The sequence below is a fragment of the Chroicocephalus ridibundus genome, chromosome 6 (assembly GCF_963924245.1).
Source record: "Chroicocephalus ridibundus chromosome 6, bChrRid1.1, whole genome shotgun sequence".
Classification (NCBI taxonomy): Eukaryota; Metazoa; Chordata; class Aves; order Charadriiformes; family Laridae; genus Chroicocephalus; species Chroicocephalus ridibundus.
This window is the reverse complement of record NC_086289.1, coordinates 7,571,155-7,598,814: the sequence shown is the minus strand read 5'-3', so window position 1 is coordinate 7,598,814 and position 27,660 is coordinate 7,571,155. Positions and strand designations below refer to the sequence as shown.

At 36.7% G+C, this 27,660-nt stretch overlaps 1 protein-coding gene across 1 annotated transcript in view; it reads right to left on the bottom strand.

The window, feature by feature from the left end:
* Positions 1–2,273: 2,273 nt before the first annotated feature.
* The window catches only part of RAB11FIP2 (RAB11 family interacting protein 2), a 35,372-nt gene continuing 9,985 nt past the window's right edge, over positions 2,274–27,660 (bottom strand). Inside the window, exons 2-5 of the mRNA XM_063338768.1 lie at positions 25,157–25,596; positions 23,991–24,453; positions 10,559–10,604; positions 2,274–7,048 (exon numbers count right to left, since the gene is read on the bottom strand). Of these exons, the coding sequence (XP_063194838.1) occupies positions 6,821–7,048; positions 10,559–10,604; positions 23,991–24,453; positions 25,157–25,596 (1,177 nt within the window). The 3' untranslated portion in view covers positions 2,274–6,820. The remainder of the gene's footprint in view (positions 7,049–10,558; positions 10,605–23,990; positions 24,454–25,156; positions 25,597–27,660) is intronic.

Genomic DNA, 27,660 nt, shown 5'->3' with positions numbered 1-27,660 from the left:
ACATCTGCCTCGTACCTAACACCTCCGGAACTAATCCCTCTGTTAAACTCCCACCTTTTTTTGGGGTTTTCACCCTGACACTGATCCTGCTAGTGAAGGACGCCGTGTTAACTTTTTACGAAAAGAACCCGGCACGCGCTGGGCGAATACATCCCTTAAAATCCAAATCCTAGTCCTATTAACTTTTTGTGGTTGGTTTTTCTTGTATGCCAACAGTGGAATCTCCCCAATGCCGCTTTCGCTCATTCCCTCTATGTCACGCAGCAGATACTGTTAAGGCTGAAACGAACGGCCATCCCGGGAAATTTTTCCCCTTTTTAATATTTGGCCTCATTTAAATGCTGCACGTCCCCGAAACCTTTTTAAACTGCTTACTTTTAAAGTAGAAACATGTCAGTATTTAGCCTCGGAGTGTACTTTTCTCTCCTAAATTACCATCCATTTATCAAAGACTGATCTATGTTGCTAAGTGCTGTAAAAACACATTGCAATAATCTCCATGTAATAGCCACTGGCTTCCAGCATTGAATATATTGATATTTCTACAAACATTACACAGACAATGCCACACCGTTTTCAAATTGCGCTGTACATAGCGTGGCAGTCTGCCATCATCATTACTCAGTAAGCAGTACAGACAAGAGAAAATAGTTCCTTTAGAAGATAACCCAATGGCACTATTACGAAATAATCCAACAAAATAATCCAACATCTAATTTATTAATGCAGAATGAGAGGCGGGATTTGCTTTTCATCATCATTGTTTATAACTTTACTAACATGCCCAGTGTTACGCAGAAGGGCAACGTATCCCAACTGAGCTGCACCCAGAGCATGCACAACACTCCCAAAAAACCAAATTAAACAAAATATGGAAATGAAATTCTGATTTTGACTCCGTATGGTTCCATAAAGAATTAAATTTAATAAATGTAACTGGACAGAGAATTATCCTTAATGATACTTCTAGTTTACATCTACATGTTTCAATACCTCTTTAACTGCTAAACTATATTTAAAATATCCCTGAAAACCTTTATCGGGGGCTTGAGATGTTAAATAATGAAAACTCAAAACCCAACTCTGTACTGGGGAAAGTGGAAGCTATTTAATCAAGCTGGACTCTTACATCGTCAATAGAATTACACTCGGTATCAACTAACAAACATGATGCCTGTGCAGTAGGGAAACTGCACTGGCTCCATTTTCAAATGGGCGTAGGAACCGAGATTAAAGTTACCAGATGTGAATTACAGATGGAAGCTGGTATTTAATATGCAGCATGGTGCTGTCCTCATTCCTCATCTACTCACCCACCGGCACAGTTGCAAAGTCAGCCAGACATGGGTTGAAACAGCTGGCGGAAACCTGTGTAACGAAGCATGTGTAAGTACATGTACAGCTCAAAAGTGGACTGATTTCCCATAACCACCACGTTTCATGGATACCCCAATGAGAAGAACCCTTTCTAAACCTCATAAGTCCATAGCTGTACGACGAAGGACCTAGTCACCGAGCAAGTTAACTGCAAGGAAAGGAACTGCATCCCAGTGAAATTCAAGCCACCAAGTAACTGGGTGAATTACTCACAATGTCCTTCTCCTGAGCCAGAACCGCTCTTCGTATCTCCACAGCATCCAGAAAACCTACTACTGTCAGGGGACAGACTTTGCTGTCTTGCTGCCTCAAGGAAGAGGAAAAGACGACAGGCAAAAGCAGGTTTTTTTTGCAGAGAAAAGCGTGTTGAAAAACTTATGGGAGCATTGAAAAAAACACCTATGGGGCAGGGAAGGTGGGAGAGGAGGCTCCACTTTTCTGTCACTCTGGCTGGGTTTTATCCTCCCAAGCAGGGAGAGAAATATGCATCATGTTTTCCATAGCAAAATTTGCACGGTGTCTTGTCCTCATGCTAAACGCCATTCTGGCCTGCGGTGCCAAAGGCCTCCTAGTAATATTTACACAACCATAGAATCAGAGGAAGGTGCATTTTAAAGAGACTGCAGCTGTCATACAAAAGAGACATACATATTAGCACATTCAGAACACGTCATTTTTTTCACTAATTCTAAGTTTTGGACACCAGTGAAAAGATTTCCCTTAATGGCTACCCTGCAAACAGCTGGGATATTCATTTAGAGCTGTCCTTAAGGAAATACCTCTCTGCGGTCTGAGAGTCTTAACAGCACGGGTCTCACAAACACGTTTTTAAGCGGAGCTTAGGAGTTACGTGCTTTGCGTAACACAGATTAATATCACAATTCAAGACATACGGCGGTAGTGCATTGTGGTGCTTTATTAGTGTTAGACATGCAATATTTATTTAATGAACAGAAATTAAAATATTAAGATAACATTGTAATCAAAGTAAAGGAGTTGAAGTCGCAATAATGAAACAAAAATAAAGTTCTTCATGCATTCTAAGTTTATAGTTCTCACATGTGCATATAGTTGTGATTCTGTACCATTATTAAATGTAGACAAACTACCATTGATTGCACGAGACGAAATCAACCCTTAAGTTATAGGTAATGTTCGTATCTTTTACAGACTTCCTATATAACCTGGATCTTCAGCTTTTTATAGCACATTGTAATACGAGACATCTGGAAGCTTCTAAGATGAATAGGAATGGCTCTACCATTTGTAACATACAGTGGCTTCTTCAACGTACAAATTATAAAAGATACAGCAAATGCCCACCACGCTTTAGGAGACCATGACGTTTTCAACAGAAACAAATCTCAAAACCCTTCATGAACAGATTAAAGTGCTACCTATTGCATATTAAATACTTCCAGTGACTGTATCTACATTTAGAAGTTATAAATCCCTGAAAATAGGGTTTCATAGCGAAAGTGCTGACAGACCCTTAAATCTAGCATCATCAACACAGCAGCGCTATAGTCCTTCACCATGGACTTCAAACAGAGGAAGTTAGTCAACATGCTTTAAATATCACCATTTCAAGCCCACAGCGAACGCCTCTATCGTAGCTACAACAGTAATGGATACACAAAGAGCAAAAAAGCATGAGCTTACTTTACATACTTGATGTAGGACAATAATTTTTCTTTAAAGCTGGAAGTGGAAATAAACCTCCAGCGCAGCAGTAAACACATTAAGACAGCAGTTCTGTTTGTTGTCAAGATGCATCTAAGGGCGGGCATCCTGTACAGAAAGAAACGCAGACTGGTACCTAATGAGCATGACTTTCATTAGGTCCCCAAATCAGGAAAGCTTTCGAAATGCAAGGCAACATTTTCACAGCTGGAAAATTACAAATAATTCTTGATACAGAGACAACAGCAATAAATGCAGTTATGCATAACCCAGGGAGAATGCTACATTCATTAGCAGGTGGAAACCCAAGCTAAACGTAAAATAGAGCAGCAAGAGGTAACATATAAATATTAAACATCCTCCTTGAATGGCAGAAAGTTTAAATTGGTTGCTTACAACATTAAAGTATGGCCTTAATATTTGTTCTTTAAAGTAAGTAAAGTACATGGCTATGGGCAGAGGATACGTTTCAAAGGGTAATTTCAAAGTATAGTGTGTGCACGGATGAGCCCTTATGCGAATTTTTGAGAGGGAAAAAAAAAAAAAATCAAAAAAATGTGGAGATGTCCAAAATTTTCATCCATACATTTTAAAGGGCAAGAAAGAGTGACCGTAATTGGCAAGTTATTGTGGTTTTACAATGATCTGCAAGAAAGTCTACAACTTTATCCTGTTGGGAGAAACAGAACTTTCTTTGTTTTCAACATATAAATTACTTCGTATGAAGTGTCTTCACTTGAAAGCTGCGCGGTTCAAAAAATACATGCGGGGTGAAGATGCTTTTCAAAACTTTTCAAAATACAGAAATATGTTACAATTCTCACTCTAACCCGAAAATGATGTGTATGTAATCCTTCCAGAATTGCTCCAAAAGCTGACTATATCTTTAGCTATAGGAACCCTATAAAAATATTTTCACAGTTGTAAGTGTCCCATTCTGCCTCTCTCAGTAACTTTACCTTTTCCTAAGTTGCATTTGTCGTTCTCCCCTCTTTCTTGATAAACTGTTAGAAACAAAAGGTGCTTTTATTCACTTACAGATCAGATAAAGACTAGATAGCACATTCAAAGCTTCACGAAATTTCTTCACTAATGCACAAAAATTGATCTTTTCGCTACCTTTAATCTGCTTATCGTTCTTGGTATGCAAATATGTCAAATGATCTGCTCTTCGTCAATTATGCAGTTTGATATTCTACATTTACATTCTAAAAGAAGTGATTTCAGAGGTGCTAAATATAGTAGAGTTTCATTTTAATAATTATAAGTTGGCTTGCAAGTGAAAAGTCATTGGAGCATACACTCTCGGGTTAGTTTACTTTAGTTAAACCCCGTTGGTGTGTATGATTTAATCATTGCAGATATTACAGATGGTCTCATACCAGTTAGTCTGAAAATGACTGTGGAATTCAAAACAATTGCACAACACTTCCCCATTAACAACATGAGAAAACCACTTGCTTCGGCCAAACATTTGAAAATGTTTAAGAACTTTTATGGAAATACTGAGTAACTGAAATACATCTTGGTGTAATTAGGAAATTAAAATCTAATTGAGTGCAAAACCTAACTTCCAACAGTAAATGTACCATAACTTAGTACATAACCTTTGGCACTTTGAGTATATTATAACAAATTTACAGTCATTTAGATCTCAAGTGGGTCAAAGGAACATTCATGTGGTTTATGAGGTACCGACCGCGATAAATCCTTAGGTTGTCAAAAGAGAGACTACCTGATGAAGTGGGCCCTTTTCTGGGCTACAAATGTCTAAATGCAGAACACTACAATTAGGCAGGGCTTGAATCACTCAGGATCCATCCAGGCACAACGATCTACACTAAAGGATCTCAATGCTGGGTTGGGAACACTCAAACTGCACAGATTTTAGGGACATAGCGCTAGGGGGGTGGGAGGTAGTTCCTAAAGAAAAAGGAAAGGAAGGAAAGGAAGGAAAGGAAGGAACGGAAGGAAAGGAAGGAAAGGAAGGAACGGAAGGAAAGGAAGGAAAGGAAGGAAAGGAAGGAAAGGAAGGAAAGGAAGGAAGAAAAATGCAAAAAAGTAGTAAACTAAATCTGAGAACAACTGTACAGAGAAATGTTTTTTTCTAACAATTCTGTACTGTCACACAATACTAACATTGCCAAAAGCATTCAGATAAAACTTTTTCAACTTTTCCAGATCAATTAATTAATTACCCAAGATACTACTACTTTTTGCAGATTTAAAAATGAAAATATATTTAGATCTTTTACAACAACAACAAAAAATTTGAGTTTAATTTCGAGCTTCTTTTCCTCCTCAGCAACAGCCATTACGTGGTGCTGTAAGAAAAAAAACAGATCAGGTGTAGAGAAAGAAGAGGAGGAGGAGAAGACAGTCAGTTTTCTTAAACCCAAATCTAAAATATTCTCTATACTTTTTTTTTAAATATCATCTTACTGTTTCACAGCAACTGAGACTTGTATAAAGGAAATTAAAATCTATTTATGTTAATATTCTGAGGATTCTTCTCCTACGATACTTTCCCATTATATATTCACTATATTTTTCCAATTTATTGAATAATAGGTACCTTTTTCATATGTCATTTTACAAACAAGTATGAAATGATCAGGAAGACATTTACTACATTCTTCTTTCATTTGCCTCAATGAAAACTGACTTACAAGGACTACAGATTTTTTTTTTAATGAAAAGCCTTTCTAAGTACTCTATATGTGTTTAAGCAACATAGCCTATTTCTAAAGGCATATACTTTGTTGTCATAAGATTTAAAAAAACCTAAGACAGATATCTATCATGTAAAACTCAACCTTAAATTGAGTCAGTTCTATATTTTTTGAATTATCCTGTCTATTTAAGTCAGTCTGTTCATTTCTCCTACATTTGCACTGTAGTAGACTTTGAACAAAGTATTCATATCTTTATTCCATACTTTTCTCCAGTCCTATCTCTGACTCTATTAACACTGTTCAAAGTACTTTAACATATAAAAAGGCATGCAATAACTTCATACAAAAAGATCCTCAAAACAACCTTGTGACATGAGCTCACTACCAAAGTTCAATCATTAAACACAAAATTCAGCATTTAAGTGTAAAATAACTGACTCCAGCATGTGCCATTACCGAAATGGCATGGTATTTTTTTACATTGTTATAGAAAAAGCACATCGTATAGAATACAGCATTTACTCTGCAAAGATTGTGCATCACTGTTTTCCTCTACTATGTGTAGAACAAACTACATTCCATTGCAACAAACCACACGAAGGTTTAGTAAAGCGTACTGCACTGGCTTGAAAACAGCGGTCTCGAAGGCATGCTGTAATACCAGAATCGATATATTTGCATAATACCAATAATCATCCAAGAAAACATTCATAACAGCACAGACTTCCCAACTGAAACTGCCACATGGTGAACACTAAGCTATTATATAAACTGCATGGACATACTTAATGCATATTATTTACTGTACTGCAAGTATTCCGTACCTAAAGGTGTTTTCAAAAAGAAAGAAAAAATGTTATTTAGGTAATCTAACAGAATATGACTTTTGGCAGTCCCTGCTAGTGTTCAGAGTAAAAAAAAAAAAAAACAAAAAAAACAAACGAAAAAAACCCACACCATCGTCCTGTCCTCCCCTGGTTCCTGGAATTTCTTAGGAGACAAGGAATGAAGAGAAGTCAAAACGTTCAAGTGTGGTTTCTTTTCACTAACGTATTCAGCAGAAAGTACCATCAAGTATCACTGTCTTAACTTTTGGAAAATTTGCCAGCTTTTCGAGAAGGTTCATATGGCACTCTGAGAATACTAGGTGTTTCTTCCATCACTCGTACAAGAAGATTATCAATGTAATCCTCAAGTTCACGAATATGAGTGTCCTTCTTCTTAAGTTGCTCTTTATGCTTCACCAGCTCCTGCAAAACCTCTTCATAAGTGAGATTACGGTATCCTGCAGTGGCGTCGAAAGGATTGCCATCCTACAGATAAGTTTAAAAAAAAAACACCAGATTTTATTAAATAGTTGAGTGCTCTGAACAAGTTGATGGGTTATCGCTTTTCACGTTTCTCATGTGCACCTCTTGACAGAAGCAGCATCTCTTAGACAACGTACCTCCATTTGCTCTAGAGCTTCTCCCTTCGGTACCCCCACTGGAGCAGAAAACTGGAGATAATTTAAAATAAGTTTCCCACATTGTCATCTCAGAAAAAAAATAATATTGTTCTCGGAGAGATGTGTACGCAGTTAATGACTATATGAGCGGTAACCACAAGAACAGTCAGCAGCTCCACTTTGGGAAACTGACTATGTGGTAACCTTAATTATAGAGGAACAAGAGAATGCCCTGAGAATTCAAGTCCTACTGTAACTTTCCCGAGTTCTCACCTTTAAAGCATATCATAGCAAAACGTTTACTTAGTTTTAAATGACATCAGCCCTCATCTGTCTCTCTTACTCTGTTTTTAGTCATCAATGGTTCTCCAGGCCTTGGCCTCTGAATCATATAATAAAACTTTCAATTTTGAATTTCATGTGAAGTTAAAAGGCTGCATCTTATTTGCACCACAGCACTTAAGACAGAAATATGTACTACTGAAAGATCTTGCTTGCATCAAAGCAGAAGGGGCCCAGAATTAAGCAGTAGGGAAAACAGAATTCTTTCTGTAATGATTTCTGATGACCCAGTAAGTGCAGGTACTAACAGAGATGGAAAAATCAGTCCCCTTAACAAAGGGCAATATGCGATCTATAATACTATAAAGGTGAACAACTTACTCTGTGTCAAGAAGAGTTAGCTGTGACCTTAACTAACCAGATTATGAAATATTTGGAAATGTGTAACTGAGAAAAAGATTGAGAGAGCTGGTTTATAAAAGTATTAGCACTGTCAGACATGCAAAGCAGGAAGTTTTAGCTGATTCAGAAATGGAGACATTTAAAAGATACGGAACCTCTAACTAATTAAAATAATCTAAGTTCTCAAATCCTGCACCTCAAACAGGGCAGAAGAACACATGGTAGCTTTTGTTTACAGTAAGAACTTGCCATTAAAAATGATAAAGCTTGCACAGCTAGGAAGCACACCACATAACAACATCATATTCATTCCTTTTCCCCGCTTCATTCCTTTTCACTCCTTTTCTTTCCATACAGCTCCGTATTTACACATTGGCATATGTCGAATAATTAAAATATGCAGGTGGCCGAAGTTTTCAAATAAACCTAATTAAAAGTGATGGGGCACTGCAAATAGGTTGAAGTACGACAGATCAATCAGCCTCTCTCCATCAATTATATTCTCATAGCACCTCCTGCAAATATGTGCTTTTAAGGGTTGCTCGCTACATTTGAGCTATTTAACGTCACATTTATGTGTACGTATTCAGAATTTTGAACTATATTATCAAGCTACAATATTGTAAGTGATCAATAACTAGGTCAATAACAGGAATTAAGATGCAATGATGTCATTATATTATATAAAGTTTACTGGAAAATTGTGTGTAAAAATGTTAAAGACGTTAAAGATGCTTTAAAGATGTTTGGTCATACATATGCTCTATATAGATCTTTGGGAGGAATAACCTATCACATTAATTACACAACATTCTAGTTAAAGGGTTTTAGTACTTAGAAATAAGTATTGTTGAAGTTAAGAAGATTTTAAATTTTCAGCTTGAGCAAATAAGTGATACTTAAATGTATAAGGAACAATTATATCTTTACAAAAACAGCTACCAAAATTTTAATACAAAACATTAATCTTATAATGAAATACGAAGAAAAAAAGGTTCTAAATACTAAGCTACGCAAAGAACGATTGTCTCAGCTACAAAATACTACTGGGGTACACACCGACAGCCGGAGGAAATGGAGTTAGATAAAACGGAAGGCCTGGCAATCTCTGATCATCTCTTTATTGTTCTAATGAGGAATTCTGCTCTGGGAATATCATCTAAGCTACTTTCACATCTTTTGTCCTACTTACTTCATCTTCCTTTCAGTTCTTAATTAGGCCTTAAAGAGCTCATGCTGCCCTTTCAACTGGCTACTGCTCCCATTTAAACGCTGCTTTCAGAGACAGGTGTTGGCACCAGAGTAGAAGACATACAAACATAATTACTAAATGTGACGCACAGGGAAGAAATATAATAACTTGGTGAGGGCTATTATTGCAGAACCTAATAATAAATTACTTCAAACACCTTAGAAAGCAATCTTGAACATTAAAAAAAAATATATATATATTCAAATGGTTTCATTCAAAACTATGGTTGAGATATAGTTTCTTCTCCTCCTAATTTGTATTTTGTATTAAATGAGCACCACCTCATAATCCTACAACTGACATTCAGGATAGCTGGTATTCCAAAAGAAAAATCATCAAGGATTTCTTTTATCACCTTTAAATCCTTTAAATAAAACAATTCACATCTTATTTCTTAAAAGAATTAAACCGATGCTTTCACCAGCAATAAATTACATGATTTGCGGTAGTACATTTGCAAGCACACAGAAACTGTAATTATGGTTACTTTACAGACAATAGCTGCTAAGTTAAATCAATTTTTTGATGTCGCTTTTTGTCAGAGATTAAGTAACCGCCTGGTAGAATTCAGTTTACTATCTGATCAAAGACAGCCTTCATATACTCTGACATCTCCCACCAGTTACTTACATTATAAAAACTTGGGCGTTTACAATAACATCAAATGTTATTACAAGTCATTTACATAAACCAGCAAAAAACAAACAGTACAAAGTCCTATTTGCTTGTGAAAATTTTCTATATATTTTAAAGATTGAAAACAAACCCACTTTTAAAGATTTCATCTATTCACAGAATAAATTCCAGCAAGACCACATTTTCCTTCAAACAAAGACACCGCATAGGAAATCTGTGGATTTTTTTGGTCTTAGTACACAATTTATTCCAGGAACTTTTAGAGTCAAAAGTGTATTTTGAATAATGTTAGTATTTCTATTTTTAGTATTTTCTGAGAGGCTGTTCCTTTACTATTTGTACTATTAATCCTATCCTGTATCAGTTCATTACTTCCATTTTGATTTGCCATCTAAAGACTGTCCTCAAGTTTTCAACTATAGTGACAGGAGACTCCTGTTAGGCCAATTAATACATCACTGCCTAACGCAGGGTTCCTCACCGGACTATTACTTCTCTAGAGTCATTTGAAATACCCCACAGCAACAGTCTTCTTTTTACTTTTTGTGCAAAGATCTAATTTTTCCCTTCTTCTCTACATCATCATACCAGAAGTACACTATCTATTGAGTGTCGAACTCTTCTTTGTTTCCAAATTTATATTAAGCCTGTGATTTTCTAATTAGATCTTATGGATATTTGAAAAGAAAAACAAAAAAAAAAAACCCAACATTTCCTTATAAGCGGTTAAAAAAGAATAATAGCTTATATTGTGTCAAGCACCAATAAATTGGCATTTACTGATGGCAACGCTTCGTAACTCACCATTGTCTTCCTGAGGTCCTCAATGCCAGGAGGATTCATACTGAAACTGTGGGAAAAAAACAAACCCCCAGATATTAGCACTGCATATTTATCTGACCAAAATATACACTCGAAGACACTACTGAATTAGGTATATAGCTATAAAATATTTAATACTATTTATTTTGTTGATTTGTTGAACTTACAAAAAGTAGGAAAATATTCAAAGTTAATGGAAATTTTCATGTAATCTCTGTTCACAATTCTTTCGTATTCTTTTTGTCATAGAATTGGAATAAGTAACTAAGGAATGCAAGAAAGGGTTCCCTAGCTCTTCTCTTGTCTCTACACTTACCTTGAGATTCTAAGCAAAAAGAGATACTTTACATGAAACATTCTGGAAACAGGTCCCTGGGATGAGATTGTTAAAAAACAACACCAAAACCCCGCAGACTAACATGTATTCCCAGCTTTCATGGCAGCTTCCAGAGGAGAAAGGTCCTTCAGAAATTCCAGCGAGATCACCAGCTTAAGTCAGAGCTGAAAAGACATCTTCTGTCAGCAATATTGGTTTTGTATTTAAAATCCAGTAAATAATCTATTCTTTCACAAACCTAGCGACTACCCCACATATTCAAAAAGCAAAGCTGTTTCATGATGTAGTTGAGATTTTTTCCTTCCTCATCTGCAAAGGTGCAGCTGATATTGATAAAAGCAGCCACTGTCTAAGTGTCAGGCCTAAGAATCAGTCCACTGATCTCTCAGGCCGATGCAACTATTAGCAAATATCTTCGAAAATCAGTGCTGCTGTGTTCTTAGGTACTTGCTACAGCAAGTTTGGAGAGAAAGCTAACCCTCTGAAAACGTGTTTGGAATTTGGATATGGCTCACAAGTACTATTTACATGGTAGCATCATAGCAGACATCCCATCCCAGAATCTACTATTTAGTTCGATTGCATGTACTGGCGGTTAAGGGTGACGTTTGATGACTGAGAATAATGCAAAAAGTTACAAAAATATGTTTACACTATTTTCTTAATTTTAAAGGGAGCTTAAAGTAAGGGACATGTATTTTGTGACTGTTCATCACTCTATTATCTGAATTTATAAGCCATGTATTTCATGGTATAAAAGTGGAAGGGACATAATTTACAAAAGTAAATGATGTAAAATGTAAAACCTGATTTGTTCTGTAAGAAATTTTTTTTGTTTACATTATATTTTTTTTTAACATTATGATTTTTTCTTCTGTACATTCTTTTTCATTTCCAAAGTAGGCAGGCTTTTGCTCATACAGAAATCCCGTGAACCATCTGCTGGCCTGGGGTTATTAGATAAAGATTGGATTACGCAAACAGTCACAACTGGAAATCAAGAGGTGTCTGACGAATCCAATTCTGGCTAATTCCCATTATACCTGTTTGTAACAGTGATCCGCAGCAGTCTGCCTAGTTTGCTGGAGACCAGTTTTGAATGAGGGGCCTCTTTCATCGGGTATTGTCTAAAAAGCTGAAGGCAGGAACCCTCCCTCCCCGCCTGCCTTTTAGTTTCACGCTGATGTGTCAAACACATGATGAACTTGCTTCATTCATGGCTGCCTTTTGTGATCCCAGTACAAAAAAAACTGAGTTAACTGAACTGGATCGAATTAGCTTGGTGAAAACCAAGAATGTCTCTATTTAACGAAGTGTGGCGTTAATTTGGGATATCTTTCTTTTGGGACTGTTTCCTCATGTTAGACAAGATATAGAATAATACGGCCTGACTGCTCAACTGAGTGACTTTCTGAAAGGTTAAAAAAGCAAGATCTTTCATTGCCCTGAATGACTTTATAGTTTCTGTGAAATAAGTTCTGGGACTCCTTTTCATAGCAGCAGCTTAAAAGAAAAGCAGCAGGTCTGACTACGAAAAGTTACATTTGAAAATTAGAAATATAAATCACTGGCAATATGGACTAATTTTTTTTTTTTTTTTTTTTTTTAAAGCTAAAAAACCTGCGATCATTTCTATAACATTGCGGACATTGTAACTGCCATTACAAAAAAGCACATCTGCGTATTTCACATGAAGCAATTTGAATATACTTGCCAAAAAATGAAAAACTATTAAAGAGAATATTCCCCAATAAGACCCCAAGCCCCATGAATACTCTTACTCGTATTTTAAAGAGATATGTGGAAAATCTACTGCTTCTCAAGGAAGAAACAGGTGCTGAGAATGCATATAACATTTTGTAAATCAGGTTGTCTGCTCAGTACGGCGGGAGCGCGGCGGCCTCGCTGAGCCCCGCAGGGTTTCCTGCCAGCGCTTCCAGCCCGAGGTGAGCGTGAGCAGACGCAGGCTCTCACCGCCGGACACGTAATTCACTGTCCGAGGACCAAATAATACCGTGAAAAATACTGTAAAATTATGAATGCCTACAGTTGGGGGAGTCGCATGTTTGCTGTATTGAAATTCATGAGAGCGTTTATTTTTTAATTTAAATTTCATGACAGTAATATACCCCTAACATTACCATCTTCCTTGATTACTGGTAATAGCTTACAGAAAACACACCCCCAGGACCACAGCCCACACGCTGCACAACCATCACAAGCCTCCTTCAAGCAGCCATTTTCGTGACTTCCTAAAAGCATTCTGAAATCATTAATCTAAACAATTATAAAAAATAATGTAATTTTTTTGGCTGTGTTACAATCACAGTTCATAGGGATAATGCTTGGTATAGTCCCATCTCTGTTTTTTCCCCAGGGTTTGATAAATTGGCGGGGAACTTTTGCCATGGAAGCCTGAAAAAACTACGGTCACAGCTTGGCAAAATAAGTTCTTTTAGCTTTGTTTTGAGTGCAGTTTTCTATGAACTGTGTTTATTAAAAAAAAAAAGTTGCATTGTGAGATTCTATAATTATTGTTTCTCAATTATGCCCAAAATAAATTTGCTCAGTTAACAAGTAAAAAGATGATTCTTTTCTAACGAACGGAACTTTCTGCCAACTCACTCTGAGAACTGAAATCAGACTGGGTTTCTCTGGCTCATCGTCACTAACACGGTGTGTAACTCCCAGGTGTTATGTCTAACGTCTCCTCATTGGACATACCTCCCAACCTACACAAACCGGCTGGACTACTTTTTTCTGCTCACTGAAGAGACCTCATCTACCTTCTTGCTCCTTGTGTTCTTCATCATCTCAAGGAATCAAGTCATTTTCTGCCTCTTCCATCCAGACAGGACAAGAAGCCCCCCTGCCCACCACTTTGGAGTCTCATCTGCCTCAAGGTGATGTCCAAGGTCCCACAATGATTTTTAAGAGTTTGTCTCTTACAACTAACAAACTTTCATTCACTCCGATCACCTCCAAGAAAGTTAGGAACTAGTAAAAGGGAGGTAAATCGCACCAGCACAGATTCAAAATCAGCTGCAGTAGGATCAGGCAGGTGAGTGACGAAGCCACCCAACTTCTACATTGCCCCTGCCCCACCATAGGCAGAACAGACTTCTTCAGTCTAATTGCCAGCACAGCAATTAGTCATGTCGCACATTTCGCTCATCTGTGAATTCAATTAGTTTCCTTAACAGTTACTTTATATCAGATAATTTTACCAGTTTAAATCATATCCATTATTTTATTGCTTGGGATATAACTTCTTCTTTACATGTACATTTTTACTCAATAGTAAAGTTTGTTTGAATTTCTGGGGTTTTATTACCTTGGATTTCAATTTGAATTTGAGCTCATCTGAGATGAGGACCCTTTCCAATCGCCACGTTGCTGGGAGGAGAAAAGTGATGAGAAATAAAAATAGTATAAGCTAATAATGGAGACGGCCATACTGTAATGCTGATTCTGTAGAGTGTTTTAGATGACTGTTTCATAGTCATAGCAAGCATATTATTTTATGCTTTATTGTAATTTTTACTATTTAAATACATTACATTAGAACTACACGGAACTCTTACTTTTTTTTTCATAACACCTACTTTTTATGAGGTAGTTAAATGCTTACACTGCACGCCGATTATTTGCAGTTTGTACAGAAGCTTCAACACAGCAGAGCTGAGTTTAGGATGTATCACAAGCTCAAGTTTATGACTGGGGCTTGTAATTTTGTCCTTTGAAGTTTAATAGTAGTTAAAAATTCAAACATTACGTCTAGTGGCTGCTTAAATATTTAGCTTCTAAGTGCCTAGAGATTAAAACAATGTTTAAAAAAAATCTTTCCTATAACCGATTTAAACATTTTAGTACCTGAACCATTTACTCTGACAACATAATGAATGGGAATCAGACTCCTACATTATGCTGCATGGAAAGCACACTTTCTTAAGGAGCAAAAGCTTTTTACTTATCTTTTGCTATTCATATTAGTTATATGATCATTGTACTGTATACTATTAGAAATTAAAACTAGGACATTTACATTAATCACTACTACTCAAACTATTGAAATCTTCTATGCTACCTTGGCATCCTGTAAAATATCCATTATACCAATAAGCTCAGTGTGAGGTTTCAAGATTTTTCCTTTAATATGGAACGACTGTGTAGAGGTAATTAGCAAAACTCTACCATGTTCATTTTCCATTAGAGTCGAAATATTATTCCTATTCCTACTTCTCGGTCTTTGGGCTGATTCTTATTACATTGCTTGTGCATTTTTCTTTGCATTCTCACAACACGTATCAAAACCTTGAAATATTAGGATGCAATTTAAGTTATTACCAATGTACTAGAAACACAGAAACAAAGAAATGAATATAATCAGATACAGTTAATGAAATTCAGAAACTTAGCTTTTCATAGAATATTATTAGCCTGCTGTGCCTGGCAGTGCAGACATCACTTTATGCTCTGAGAAGGAATGACTGTCATGTCTGGCAGCTAAGCAAGTATGGAGTAAGCACATTACCATTTATTTCCCAATCAGATTCTGGGGAACATCACTTAAGACCCTTCACTATATAAATTGTCCTGCTGTCAAGCCATGCTCCAAGGCCTTCTGGAGTTTGTGTAACCACAGGTGGACACAAAAAGAGTATCAGGTTTTGTTGCTATCACTCCATTTCTTAATATTACTATGAAGTCTCATGCCAAGAGTTAAGAAACTGGACCAAAGCCCCTGAACTTTGAATGTTAAGACACAGTGCTTTTGCAAATCATTTGTTCTCAAGCTAATATTCACTATATAGAGTATTTTGGAAATGGTCTGCTCATGAGTATACTGCAGGACTCTGTAGAGCCTTTCAAAGAAGGCAGAAGGCTTCATGAGGCAAAGAAGTTATAGATTCAAAACGCGATGCTGGATAATGGTCCTGAACAACACGCACTTCAAGGAAGTAGCCTTTTCTCTTGTAGCTCACGAACACCTGAAATTTAGTGCAGTAGAAACACGACAACGCAACAATACAGAAGCACAGAAACTTTAACAGAAACATAAAATCATTTAGATTGGAAAAGACCCTTGGGATCATCAAGTCCAACCATCAACCCCACTCTACAGAGTTCTCCCTTACACCATATCCCCCAACACCACATCTAAACGACTCTTAAACACATCCAGGGATGGCGACTCCACCACCTCCCTGGGCAGCCTATTCCAGTGTCTGACCACTCTTTCTGTGAAGAATTTTTTCCTAATGTCTGGTCTAAACCTACCCTGCTGCAGCTTGAACCCATTCCCTCTTGTTCTATCGTTAATTACCTGTGAAAAGAGACCAGCACCAACCTCTCTACAATGGCCTTTCAAGTAGTTGTAGAGAGCGATGAGGTCTCCTCTCAGCCTCCTCTTCCTCAGAATAAACAGTCCCAGCTCCTTCAATCGCTCCTCATAAGATTTATTCTCCAGGCCCTTCACCAGCTTTGTTGCCCTCCTCTGCACTCGCTCCAGCACCTCGATATCTCTCTCGTATTGAGGTGCCCCAAACTGGACACAATACTCAAGGTGTGGCCTCACCTGCGCTGAGTAGAGGGGGACAATCACCTCCCTACTTCTGCTGGTCACACTATTTCTAATACAAGCCAGGGTGCCATCGGCTTTCTTCTTAGCCACCTGGGCACACTGCTGGCTCATGTTCAAATGCTTGTCAATTAGAAGCCCCAGGTCCTTTTCTGCCAGGCAGCTCTCCAGCCACACTTCCCCAAGCCTGTAGCGATGCGTGGGGTTGTTGTGGCCCAAGTGCAGGACCTGGCACTTGGCCTTGTTGAAGCTCATTCCATTAGCGTTGGCCCATCGATCCAATCTATCCAAGTCTCTCTGTAGAGCCTCCCTATCCTCATGCAGATCAGCACTCCTGCTTAACTTGGTGTCATCTGCAAACTTACTGATGATACACTCTATGTCCTTATCAAGATCATCAATAAAGATGTTAAACAGAAACAGTCCCAACATTGAGCCCTGAGGAACACCACTTGTGACCTGCCGCCAGCTGGATTTAACTCCATTGACCACCACTCTTTGGAGTTAAATCCAGCTGGCTTTCAGTTAAAAGAGCTCAAAAAATTTAACAAAAATTTGGCTTTATCTATAAACACCTCCATTTTGAAAACAGACATGAATTTGGATCCACAATAAGCTGGTGACCAATTCTGAGGTGTCTGATACTGAAGAAGACAGATCAAGAGAAGCAGAGGCATACAGGGCTGCATTCATGAGCTCTGCCAGCATGCTAGCCTTCTCCTTCCAAAAATGTAAGTATCTTAAAACAATGGCACTTGTACTTGTGTGCTGCTGGACACATTACTCGTGCAAATTGATTTATTATTCAGGACTTACAAGACGTTCTAAAATCAAAAGTGATATCACACAGTGTACACGACTGAATTTTAAACTAAGTTTCTGGAAACAAACAACAGTTTTACATAAGAAGTTAATAGTTCTAAGCATTTAAATATTCCTCCTTTTACTAGGCAGTTGTGCTATGGCTAAAAAACTAATGAAGTTTTATTCTCAAGAGACCACTGAAGAACTTTCAGTATAAAAATTGTGCCACCACCTCCACTAGAAGACCCTGCTATTAGAGAACTATAAGTCAACCAAAAGATTAACCAACCCTAAAGCAAAATTTTGTATCGAAACTTCCAGAATTTTTAAGCATTTAATTAAGAAAATTTAAGCATTTTTGAATGCTTAAAAAACCAGCATTAATTCTTAGTTCTTACAAAGAAACAGGAAAAAAATTAAAGTTCATCAATTTTATGTAGCTTCTCCATTTATTAATAAAGGAACTGGATATAACTATTTAATTCTTTTTTTTTTTTAGAGCAAATAGACTAGGCAGTGCATTCCCCCTTGGGACAGATAATATGTCTCGTGCATCCACTCAAAAAAGTTTTCACATGCCCTAATGTGCACCAACAGACAAGGAAAGCTTGAAAAAAATGTTGTCATTCAGCCAGCAGGATGAACTTTCAAAACAGCCTTCCTAAAAGAGACAACTAATTAGGAGTGAGTGATTGCTGGTGAAGAGTCTGCAAAAGTCAAGATTAACACTAGGTATTTCTACAATATCTCTCTAGGAATTCATTGCTCCAAACCATCCTAGTAATATCCCAAATACTGTGACCATTGCTTTGTAGTAGCTTTGCGAAAGATTTCATTATTCTCTCATCACCTTCAGTGATCTCTCTAAATTGGACGATAACAGTCCTGGCAGGAGAGACTAAGAATCCTCACATGACTTCTCCTTGTTTTGTAGTTTCCCCCTACCTCTCACATACCTGTCATGTATTTGTTTTGTTGAAAGAACGTTCAACCGACAGCTTTACCACACTGAATTAACAGTCTACAGTATAATTAATGCACTGTCATAGACTATAATGTTTTACCCAGACTATAGATAATCACATTTGATTGGAAATAAAGCTAATCAAATTTCAGTAGAGAACTGAAAAAAATCCTTTCATTTCAAGAAAAGCAATGCAGAGGTACACTGTTCTTAAAATAAGACATGCTAACATTGACAGAGGGCACAAAATTCTGAAAATAGCATAGTTCACCTGATGTCAATTTCTGACTAACAGAGAACCATACTTTAAAATGTCAGAACAAACTCCATCTCTATTACTCAAGCAAGCACACTAATAAACTTGTTAGAAATCAACATTTCTGAACAAGGCATACCAAAATTAAAAACAGCGAGTTGTACACTGGAACAGGATGACCTACTCGGTAAAGAAATCCACAGCCATCACAACCCTTTGCTCTGACCAGGCAACTTCTGGGGTTCATTCCAATGGAACTGTGCCCAGTGACTACGTCTCTGGCACATCACATGTAACAGGCCGAAACTGAAACCATTTAACAGTCATTTATCTCTGATGATGTTGAAGTTATTGCACTAATAACTTATCTTCACTGTGGTTTAAGCTAACAGGTTTGACTTCACAACTGCAGCTGACTAGAACCAGGCACCTGCTCTACTAATACAGCTCAACTGACCTAGAAATTCAGAGTAACACCAGGATTTTGAAAAAGCTTCTCTAACTAGTTGACCATCACACATGCAAAATTTTAGTATTTGCTAAAATGTAACCGACATCATCGATTCTCTAGACTTAACAATTTAATACGATCTAAATGCATCACAGTTATCAAAGAACCTCATGTTTTCATGGCACTTGTTTGATTTTTTTCCAAAGCTAGTAACAGACATATCAAAAATGCAGACACACTGCTTATTTCAAACACTGCATCCATTGGAACAAATAAAACTGCACATACTGATCCCTTTGGAACAGTGTGATGATACTAGGGGGGAGAGAGGCTGAAGAAAATAACCACATTCAGAAACGACACACAAAGCAGAAAGATGCAAAATAGATGAGTTTACGGGTTCTGTCGGTTGGGGTTTTTTTGAGTTGCAATTTTTAAAAAAGGCCGAAGCAGTAAAAGAACACAGAAAATAGTATTTCTGTATTTTATGGTCCAATTGACCAATTACTAATGTTATAAATTCATAGCCATAATTCATTATTCATAATTGTTACAGTGAATCCCAGTAAGATACAGGTTTCTCTCTCCTCCACTATTCCATCTTCCACATTGCTTAGACTGTAACATATTTATTGCAAGAAGTTGACATAAAGTGTAACCAGTATGCAGGCACAAGCTTTATCTTCTTTTCTCTAAATTTAACAACACTTAGGTCATGGAAGTGCTACTTTAAAGGGTTTTTTTAATGCATCTCTCTATATATGTATACATATATGTCTATACAGATACACATATATATTGTGTGTATGTATATATCTATTTTACATATGATGTTTCTTAGAAAGCTCCCAAACACCTATCAAGTCAGTTTCCCAGATCTGGAATTTGATCAGACTAGTAACAACCTGTCAGCTTTAAATATTGGACTGTTTGTTTCCCTGTGTCCAGTGCCTAAGATCTTGTTAATTACCTAAACTCTCTTTCTGTAGGTCTTGTTAATTACCCGTCTCCTGTCTCAGAGGACCTTGTTAATAACTTGTACAATCTCTCTAAAAAGGTCCTAATAACACATTAAAATTAAAGATGCTTTTCTTTTAGCACTTGTCAAGCGGTGTAAATTGAGAAATTTTCACATCAGTTTATTAGCCCACTGTAGTGCATTTTCCTAAACACAAACAATTTCAGAGAAATGATGCTCAAGGTTTGGTCGTGGCACAAAACAATCTTTGTTTTCCAGGAGTATCCTCGAGTTCTTTAACTGTGTTCAATACAAAATCCACGTGGCTCCTGACTGCAAATTAACCTCATGAGAGCTGTGACAATAGCAGTAATTGTAAGAATGAGTGCAATTTAAGATAGTATTAGGTAAAAGTTTCAAAGCAGCGGAATAATAAGTACGAAGACAAAAGTAGTATTGATAAACGCAGGCTAAAAATACTAGACACACTGTGTGCTTAAAATTTTTCATTGGCTGTATGATATAAATCCTCTGGAACCAACAGATTTTGTAATATTTGCAAAAACAGCGTTTCTTGTTTCACTACGAGACTGCAGCATTTTTAAATTGTCAAGAAATCAGCTCATAAATATCCATATTACACCTACACCAGACAATAAAAAACCCCAATCTTAACACTTATGTAATACTGTATTACTGTTTCTATAAAACCCTTAAAAAATACTAATTTATCCATTCAGCATTTGGAAGAGGTAACAAAATATCATCCCCATTTTACAGATCAGGAGCAGGGAGACTTAAGTGATTTAGCCAAAGCCACAAAACAAGGCTTTGCCAGAGCAGAGATTAATAGAAATTACGGGTCCATATTTTGTGATTTCCTGACAACTGGTGTTATACACAAACCAGGCAGCTTTTGTTTTGCTTTTCCAAAACGCTTCTTAAACCTTCTTGAAACAGCAATAATAAGTAATAGTAATAAAAATAAATAATAATTTTCAAATAATCCTGGGATACTTTACTGTTTACTTTAACTGTTGCTGAACCATTTCTACATTTTCTGTATCAGCAGCTGAGAAACATGTGGAAGATGTATTTAACTTCATTCTTTTAATTAGTAAATAAGAGTAATTATACAGCCAGTTAGCACTTAACGACTGGCTGGGTGAAGGACTATTCAGCAACTCTGTCCCGCAACTCCCCCAGCCATCCGTTAGCGGGGCTGTTGTGAGCCGCTGCCCTGCACATCGTTACTGCTTAGTCAACAGCACCAAACACAATTAATTAGGATGGACTCAAGCCAGACCCAAAGCTCACCAAAGTCACTGAAAAGACGCCCACTAACTTTACAGACATCGGTTCGTGGGTGCTAAGCACCCGACCTTCACACTTTGCACATGAAGTTGCGTTTGGTAATTATTTTTTTGGGGGGAGGTGGGTTTTTTTTCTTCCACTATTTTCAGACTGGTCCCAGGGACTGAATGCCCTTTTGTGGCTACAGCGTGCTCCTGGAATGCATCTTCCAGTCGAGTTTCATCAGGCAGGAATCCTGTTCACATGCCCCAGGACTGTTCCATCACTCAAACAAAGGCTTAGCTAAGTGGGGTTAACTGGGAGATCCACCTGCAAAGCAAACTCCTCGTCCACACCAGAACACTGATTTTGGACACACCTTAAGAAAAAGATACTTCCCCGTTTACCTGCAGAACTGGTATCCATCCAAAAGGGCTTAATAGCATCTTGAGCAAATAAAAAGCAACTCAAAGTCTAAATTCCCTGCGTATGCTTTCTGCATACTGAATTTGTTACTCAACCTCATTTATTTTGCGCCCATAGATTTATACAATTCTTTCTTCACAGTATTACTGGTTCGAAAAATTTAAAATGGATTCTATTCAACATATCCTCCACAGATAAAAGGTAAACTTACACTGTAAACTTATTAAATATGCACATTTTGTATTAGTTTCTACTTCAAAAGAAAATCATTGTACAAGATACATTTGAAAGTGTACTTATTCTAAAAGATTCTCACAGACAATGATACTGCAGCATATAAAAATCAAGAGCTTCTAACTTAAATTATTGCACGCTAGATATTATTCCATAACAGCTGTCTTATAAAAAAAAGGTCAAAAATGTTTACTATTTTTGTTTTGGTTTTTTTCAAAATAACAGAGTATCTATTTGTATTATCAAAAGTTTATGTTTACATAAAAGTCAAGAACTAGTAAAAGAGACTCATACAAAGAGGGGGAATAAATGACTAGAGTCCTTCTGAACGGGCACTGTGATGAGCTTTTTAATTACAAAATAAAGAAAAAAAAAAGTCCATCATGATTACTGTTAAAGATTTATATTTATCAAGATCTTCTGCATTCAAGAACTTCAAAAGATTTCACTACTTATATCTACCGTCTGCCTGAATACATTTTTTCATTTTAAAAAAATTAAATGCTATGTAATTTTAATTGTTATTTAAATAACTTCTCTTTAAAGCAGCTTATTTAAATGGAAGTTTAACTTCCGACAAACCAAGCTACATCCTAACCTTACTCTAATCTAGAGAAATCCTTTATTAAATAAATAATATGCTAAGACTCTGTCTGTAAACATGTTATTTAAGACACTAGGAACTGCCTTGACTCATAGAAGACGCTAAGAAGATAATTCATTGAAGTCTGTATGAACTTGTAGCAACCACATCGTTTCTATAGCAGTTCCATTTCAGTTCATTTATCTAATTCACATCCATGATTAGTTTTGTTGAGAAAATTATTCTAAGTTTAAATCAGGAGTGCATGCATGCTAACCTATGAATAAAACTGAGCCGGGATACAATAAGATCAATCTGCTCTAAAATCTTAAAGAACAAGATAACAAGAAACTAATTACTTTTTTTTTTTTTTTCCAAGGACAATACTACTGTGTCATTAATTAAGGAACTAATAGACAGGGAAAAGGCAAATTTGTTAGACCCATATATTCCATTTAAAACAGTGATGTATTTTACAACGTTAAAATTCCAGTTTGGAGCATTTTATTTTTAAATTCAATTTCTATCAAATTTAAGTAATTAAATAGAAATGAATCATTACCTTGAGAAAAAAAAAAAAGGATTGTTAATTTCTGGCATTAATACAAAGAAAAAAAATAAGAATGCAAATGAATAAAAGTTAAATAATTAGTTGATTAAACACTTACCTACTGGGAACAGTATAGGTGTGGGGGGGGTGTATTTATATATTTTTATACACATAAAGAGAGACACAATATATCTTTGTCATTTGCAAACAAAAGCCAGAAACAAAATTAACTGTGGGATACACTCGAGTTTTTTTGTTTTTTATTCTTTTAAGAAAAACTAGTAAACTGTTGACAGAGAAACAAAGATTAAAATGGGTTATTTAAATCAAAGTTTCTTATCAGCACCGGTAACTTAATTCACTCTGCTTAACACATAAAATGCTGCCTCATGCAACGACTTGAATACACAGGCACTCAGCAAAGCTCGAGTGAGCCAAATGAATTCAAGCCTGATAAGTGCCCACGTGGGTGCTCCCATTTAGAAACAGAACGGTCTTCAATTCTTGTGCTTTAACGTATAGAATCTAAATCCATTTTTTTTTCGCAAATGGTGACGTGTACAGAATTTGTTTTCATTACTCACATTTTCTTCATTATTTTATTTATTCCGTTTCATCTGTTGCTTAGACTTGAAACCTTTCCCTCTAAAACCTTGACTTAGGGCAGTATAATAATTAGCAATGAGTGTTCGATTAAAGCAGAACTTTCAGGAAGAACCCATTCTGAAGCGAGAACAAAGTCTTCCACGAACACAAGTAGCCAAGAACATTCACAGCACATATTAGTAATATAAATGTAATTTCAAAATGAAGTAAGAAAAGATCAAACTATATAAAAAGTTCATAACTTTTACTTAGAAACAGATAACCAATGATATAAACGTATATACAGCACAAGGATTGTGTTCCTCAACACTTCACATTTTCATTTATATAACATGTTCAAGATATCAGATCGAAATACAGCAAAAACCTACCTTGAAGATGGCAACATGCTTGTAGGCTTGTAGTTTGTCATAAACGGATTAGTCGAATCATAATCAAAACTCTCCTGATGAGTTTCACCAAACGCGCTGGGTGATTTCAAGTCAGTAGAACTGTCTGATCCCCCATTGCTAAGTTTATCTGACCTCTTGCTATCTTTTTTTCCAGTCACTCTTTCAAAAAGACTAACTTTCTCTTTTTTCTCTTTTTTAATTTCTTTTCTGATTTCGACAGGTTTAGAAAACAGACTTATGTTTTGATCCCACGTTGCTGGGCTCTCTTCGAACGGATTCTTCTGTCTTGGCAGTGTAGCAAATTTTTGGGGTAACGAAGCACTCACGTTGGTAAATGGGTCATTTTGTGCCTCAAGTGCAGTTTCATCAGCTGTGCTGTCAAGCTGGTTCATTTTAGAAGTATCAACACTTAATGTCCTTCTGTGTGGAGATTTTAGACTCCCTGCAAACAATCTGTCATTAGTATATTATCAACGAGACACTATATATCATAGTTTATGACATGCAGAGAACCCAGTTTAGCTTAGGTCTAGAAGCTTCGCAATTGAGTCTCAGTTCAAAACACTGATGAGTAACTATTTAAAAAAAAATGCACAGCTGTGGCCTTGACTTTGTGATTCAGAAATGTTTATGGATAGACACTACAGCAAACTTTTGTTTCCTGTGTGAAAACTAAGTTCTACAAAGAAGACAGCTGTGACTAGTGTACCATTCCAGAAAGCAACAGTAGCCCATTGCTGCACAATGACTTTGAACAATGCAAAGTATTTTCAGTTCTTCCTATAAATCAGGTTTATAACTTTGGTGATGGTTTTCAACTTTTTAAACCGACTTTTATTTTTCACAAGACGCTATTTTGCCTAGAGTTCCCTCTAGAATGCAATGCTTCCCTACAATATACTCTCAAATGAGGACATAAGAAGAAAAACGCTAAATTACCGCAAATTATGACCAATATAATTTATTTCTTATGCTCAGAAACAGCAGTTATGTGTTACCACCAACTAATGGAAGTGAAAAAAAAATAGGCTAGCAATAATTCCTAACTTTTTGGACTTGTAATTGCTTCATAAACGAAAGAAACAGACTTTTGAATGCTCTAATAGGAGTGAACTGTAATTATAATGGTGACGAGTTTTACTTACCACCTTCATCAACCGAACCAAACGATTCTAGCTGACGCCTGAAAAGATGAGAGTAGCCAACCGTGCTGGATTTCATTTTTTCTGAGACATGCGATCCCGTTAAATCCGACATCGAATGAGCTGAGGATAGCCGCTGAGGTCCCAAAAGGAAAGGTTTTTTTGGTTTTGATTTCATTTGTACTTCGCCACTACATACCTCTACGTTTGCATCGGGTATGTGAGTACTTGGGATGATTGCAGAGGATGTGTCCGAAAACGTCCCATCGTTTTTTCGACCCTTCATTTTGTCTTTTAGTTTAGCAAAAGGGGACTTAGTTTTGTCCTTCATTGACAAATCAAACATACTTGCTGTCATGTTATTCCTCATAAACTGAATATTGACCTTTATTTCTCCTCTGTCTTTATTTCTCTTCCCTTGTCTGGACTCTAGGTGAAACCACCTTAAAGGAGAAAAAGAGCAAGTTTCAGTTGTGTCTTCTGGAGACTAGTCATTAAACTCTGGTTAGTTGGTTAATGTATCTGGCTAGTATAACTTAAAATATGAAAACCAAATTCCATACTAAAAATTAAAACATTCCTGTACTGAAAAACTTTTTTGTCTATATTTGGGTTTGAAGAGAAAACTTAATGACTAAGGAAGCACAAAGCTCTTTGCAGCATTCACCTGTTTTGAGAACCGAAACCAACTGTGGAGCACACTAAAATTCATCAAAGCTAATGGGCTCACATCTGCTTACAAAGGAGTATTTGTATCTAAATGTTAATTATAAATACAAATACATTTTATTTTGCTATTTAAAAGGACACTTGGTATTTTTCAAGTAGCCTTTATTTAGCAGTGATGTATATTACCTGAATGTATACTACGTGGCAAATACTTCATCTAGTAACCTTTTCTCCTTTGATTTTGCTCACGTTTATATGCTAGCAAACTTTTTTCCCCTCTGTCCCTTCCTTCTAACCACTGTTTAATATTTATATCAACTGCACTAGCAAAGAAATAAATATCTGAGACCCCTGAATAGTCAACAATCGTTTAGTTCTGCAACTGCAACCACTATGAACTTTGACGGTAACTCCCTGAGCACTGCTGGCAGAACTGTGAGCGCGTAGGTCTGTCTAACAGCCGCCCCTTTGCAGGTCACCAGCAGGATCACAGAATCACGGAACGATAGGGGTTGGAAGGGACCTCTGGAGATCATCTAGTCCAATCCCCCTGCCAAAGCAGGGTCACCTAGAGCAGGCTGCACAGGAACTACTCAACTTCAGAAATATTTCCACAGGCTTTGGAACCATAACATAAACCCCCGCTCCTTGAACAGAGATCAAAGGTGTGATCATCTGTTTCAAAAAGCCAAGTGTCCTTCTTTGCCAGGTCCAATAAAGGCTCTATCATTATACAAGTGTCTTATTCATTCCCTATTGTCGTCCACTGTCCCATGGAAGCATCTGCAGAATTATGGCTCAATCTTCCTTCACATAAATGATTGACTGACAGACAATCCCTTCTCCACACCCATCATCAATAGCCTTTTCCCATTTGAAAAAGGGCACAAGGGTGTATTTCGGATCCGCCAGCTCCACAGAAGCGCTCTAAAGCCATTGTCAGGAGAAATGCGCGCACACATGCTAACACAACAGTGCATTATCACAACGAAGTAACTTTTGAACTGGAGACTAAGAAATGAAAATGCCTATCAGCACAGATGCAAAATTGATCATGCATTTATATATACATTATTCAATACTGCCAAATATGGAAAACAAGGTCAGGAAAGGAGAAAAATAACCCTCAATTTCCTTTCAGATTTCATAAATACTTTTAAAGGCAACAGCTGAAATCAAATTTTCAGGCAGAGATACTATTTTTTGAGTTGAGAAAAGACTTCTAGAAAAGTGACCCGCCAAAGAAATAACAAAAGGATAAAGAGTATTGGGACTACTTCTGTTGCTTTGTGATGTCCTAAAGATTTTATATCCACTACTAAACCAGAATAATTAAGAAATACCAGACCTTCTCTGTCCCGGCACTAGACAACATGAATCCAGACCAGTAGATCCAGAAGTTCAAACTGGTGGAAGGACAATTAAACCCTTCGAAGAAAATTTTTCTTCTGTTGTGAGGTAACTTCATTTATGTATTTTAAATGAAAGAGAAAACCTGAAGTATGTTATGTGTCTGACGAAGATGGATCATTTTTCCTTTTAGTTAATAATGTTTCACTTCTTGGTAACTGATTCCAGAACCTCTTTAATTCATCTACATAGTCGTTACGGAAAATGCACACAACAGAACGCAGAGTAAATCTTTTTTGTGATATATATTATTGCAAAAACTGGGAGACAAGATAGCCTACTTTCTTCAAAACTCTTCTTTTACAGAAAATATGTTGATATATTCTCTTAAAAAAATAAAAACAATACACAGCCATAACGAACAAGCCCTTGCTTATAAATCTCCATCAGACAGATCTTGCCTGTGCAGAAAAAAAACTAAAGAAAAA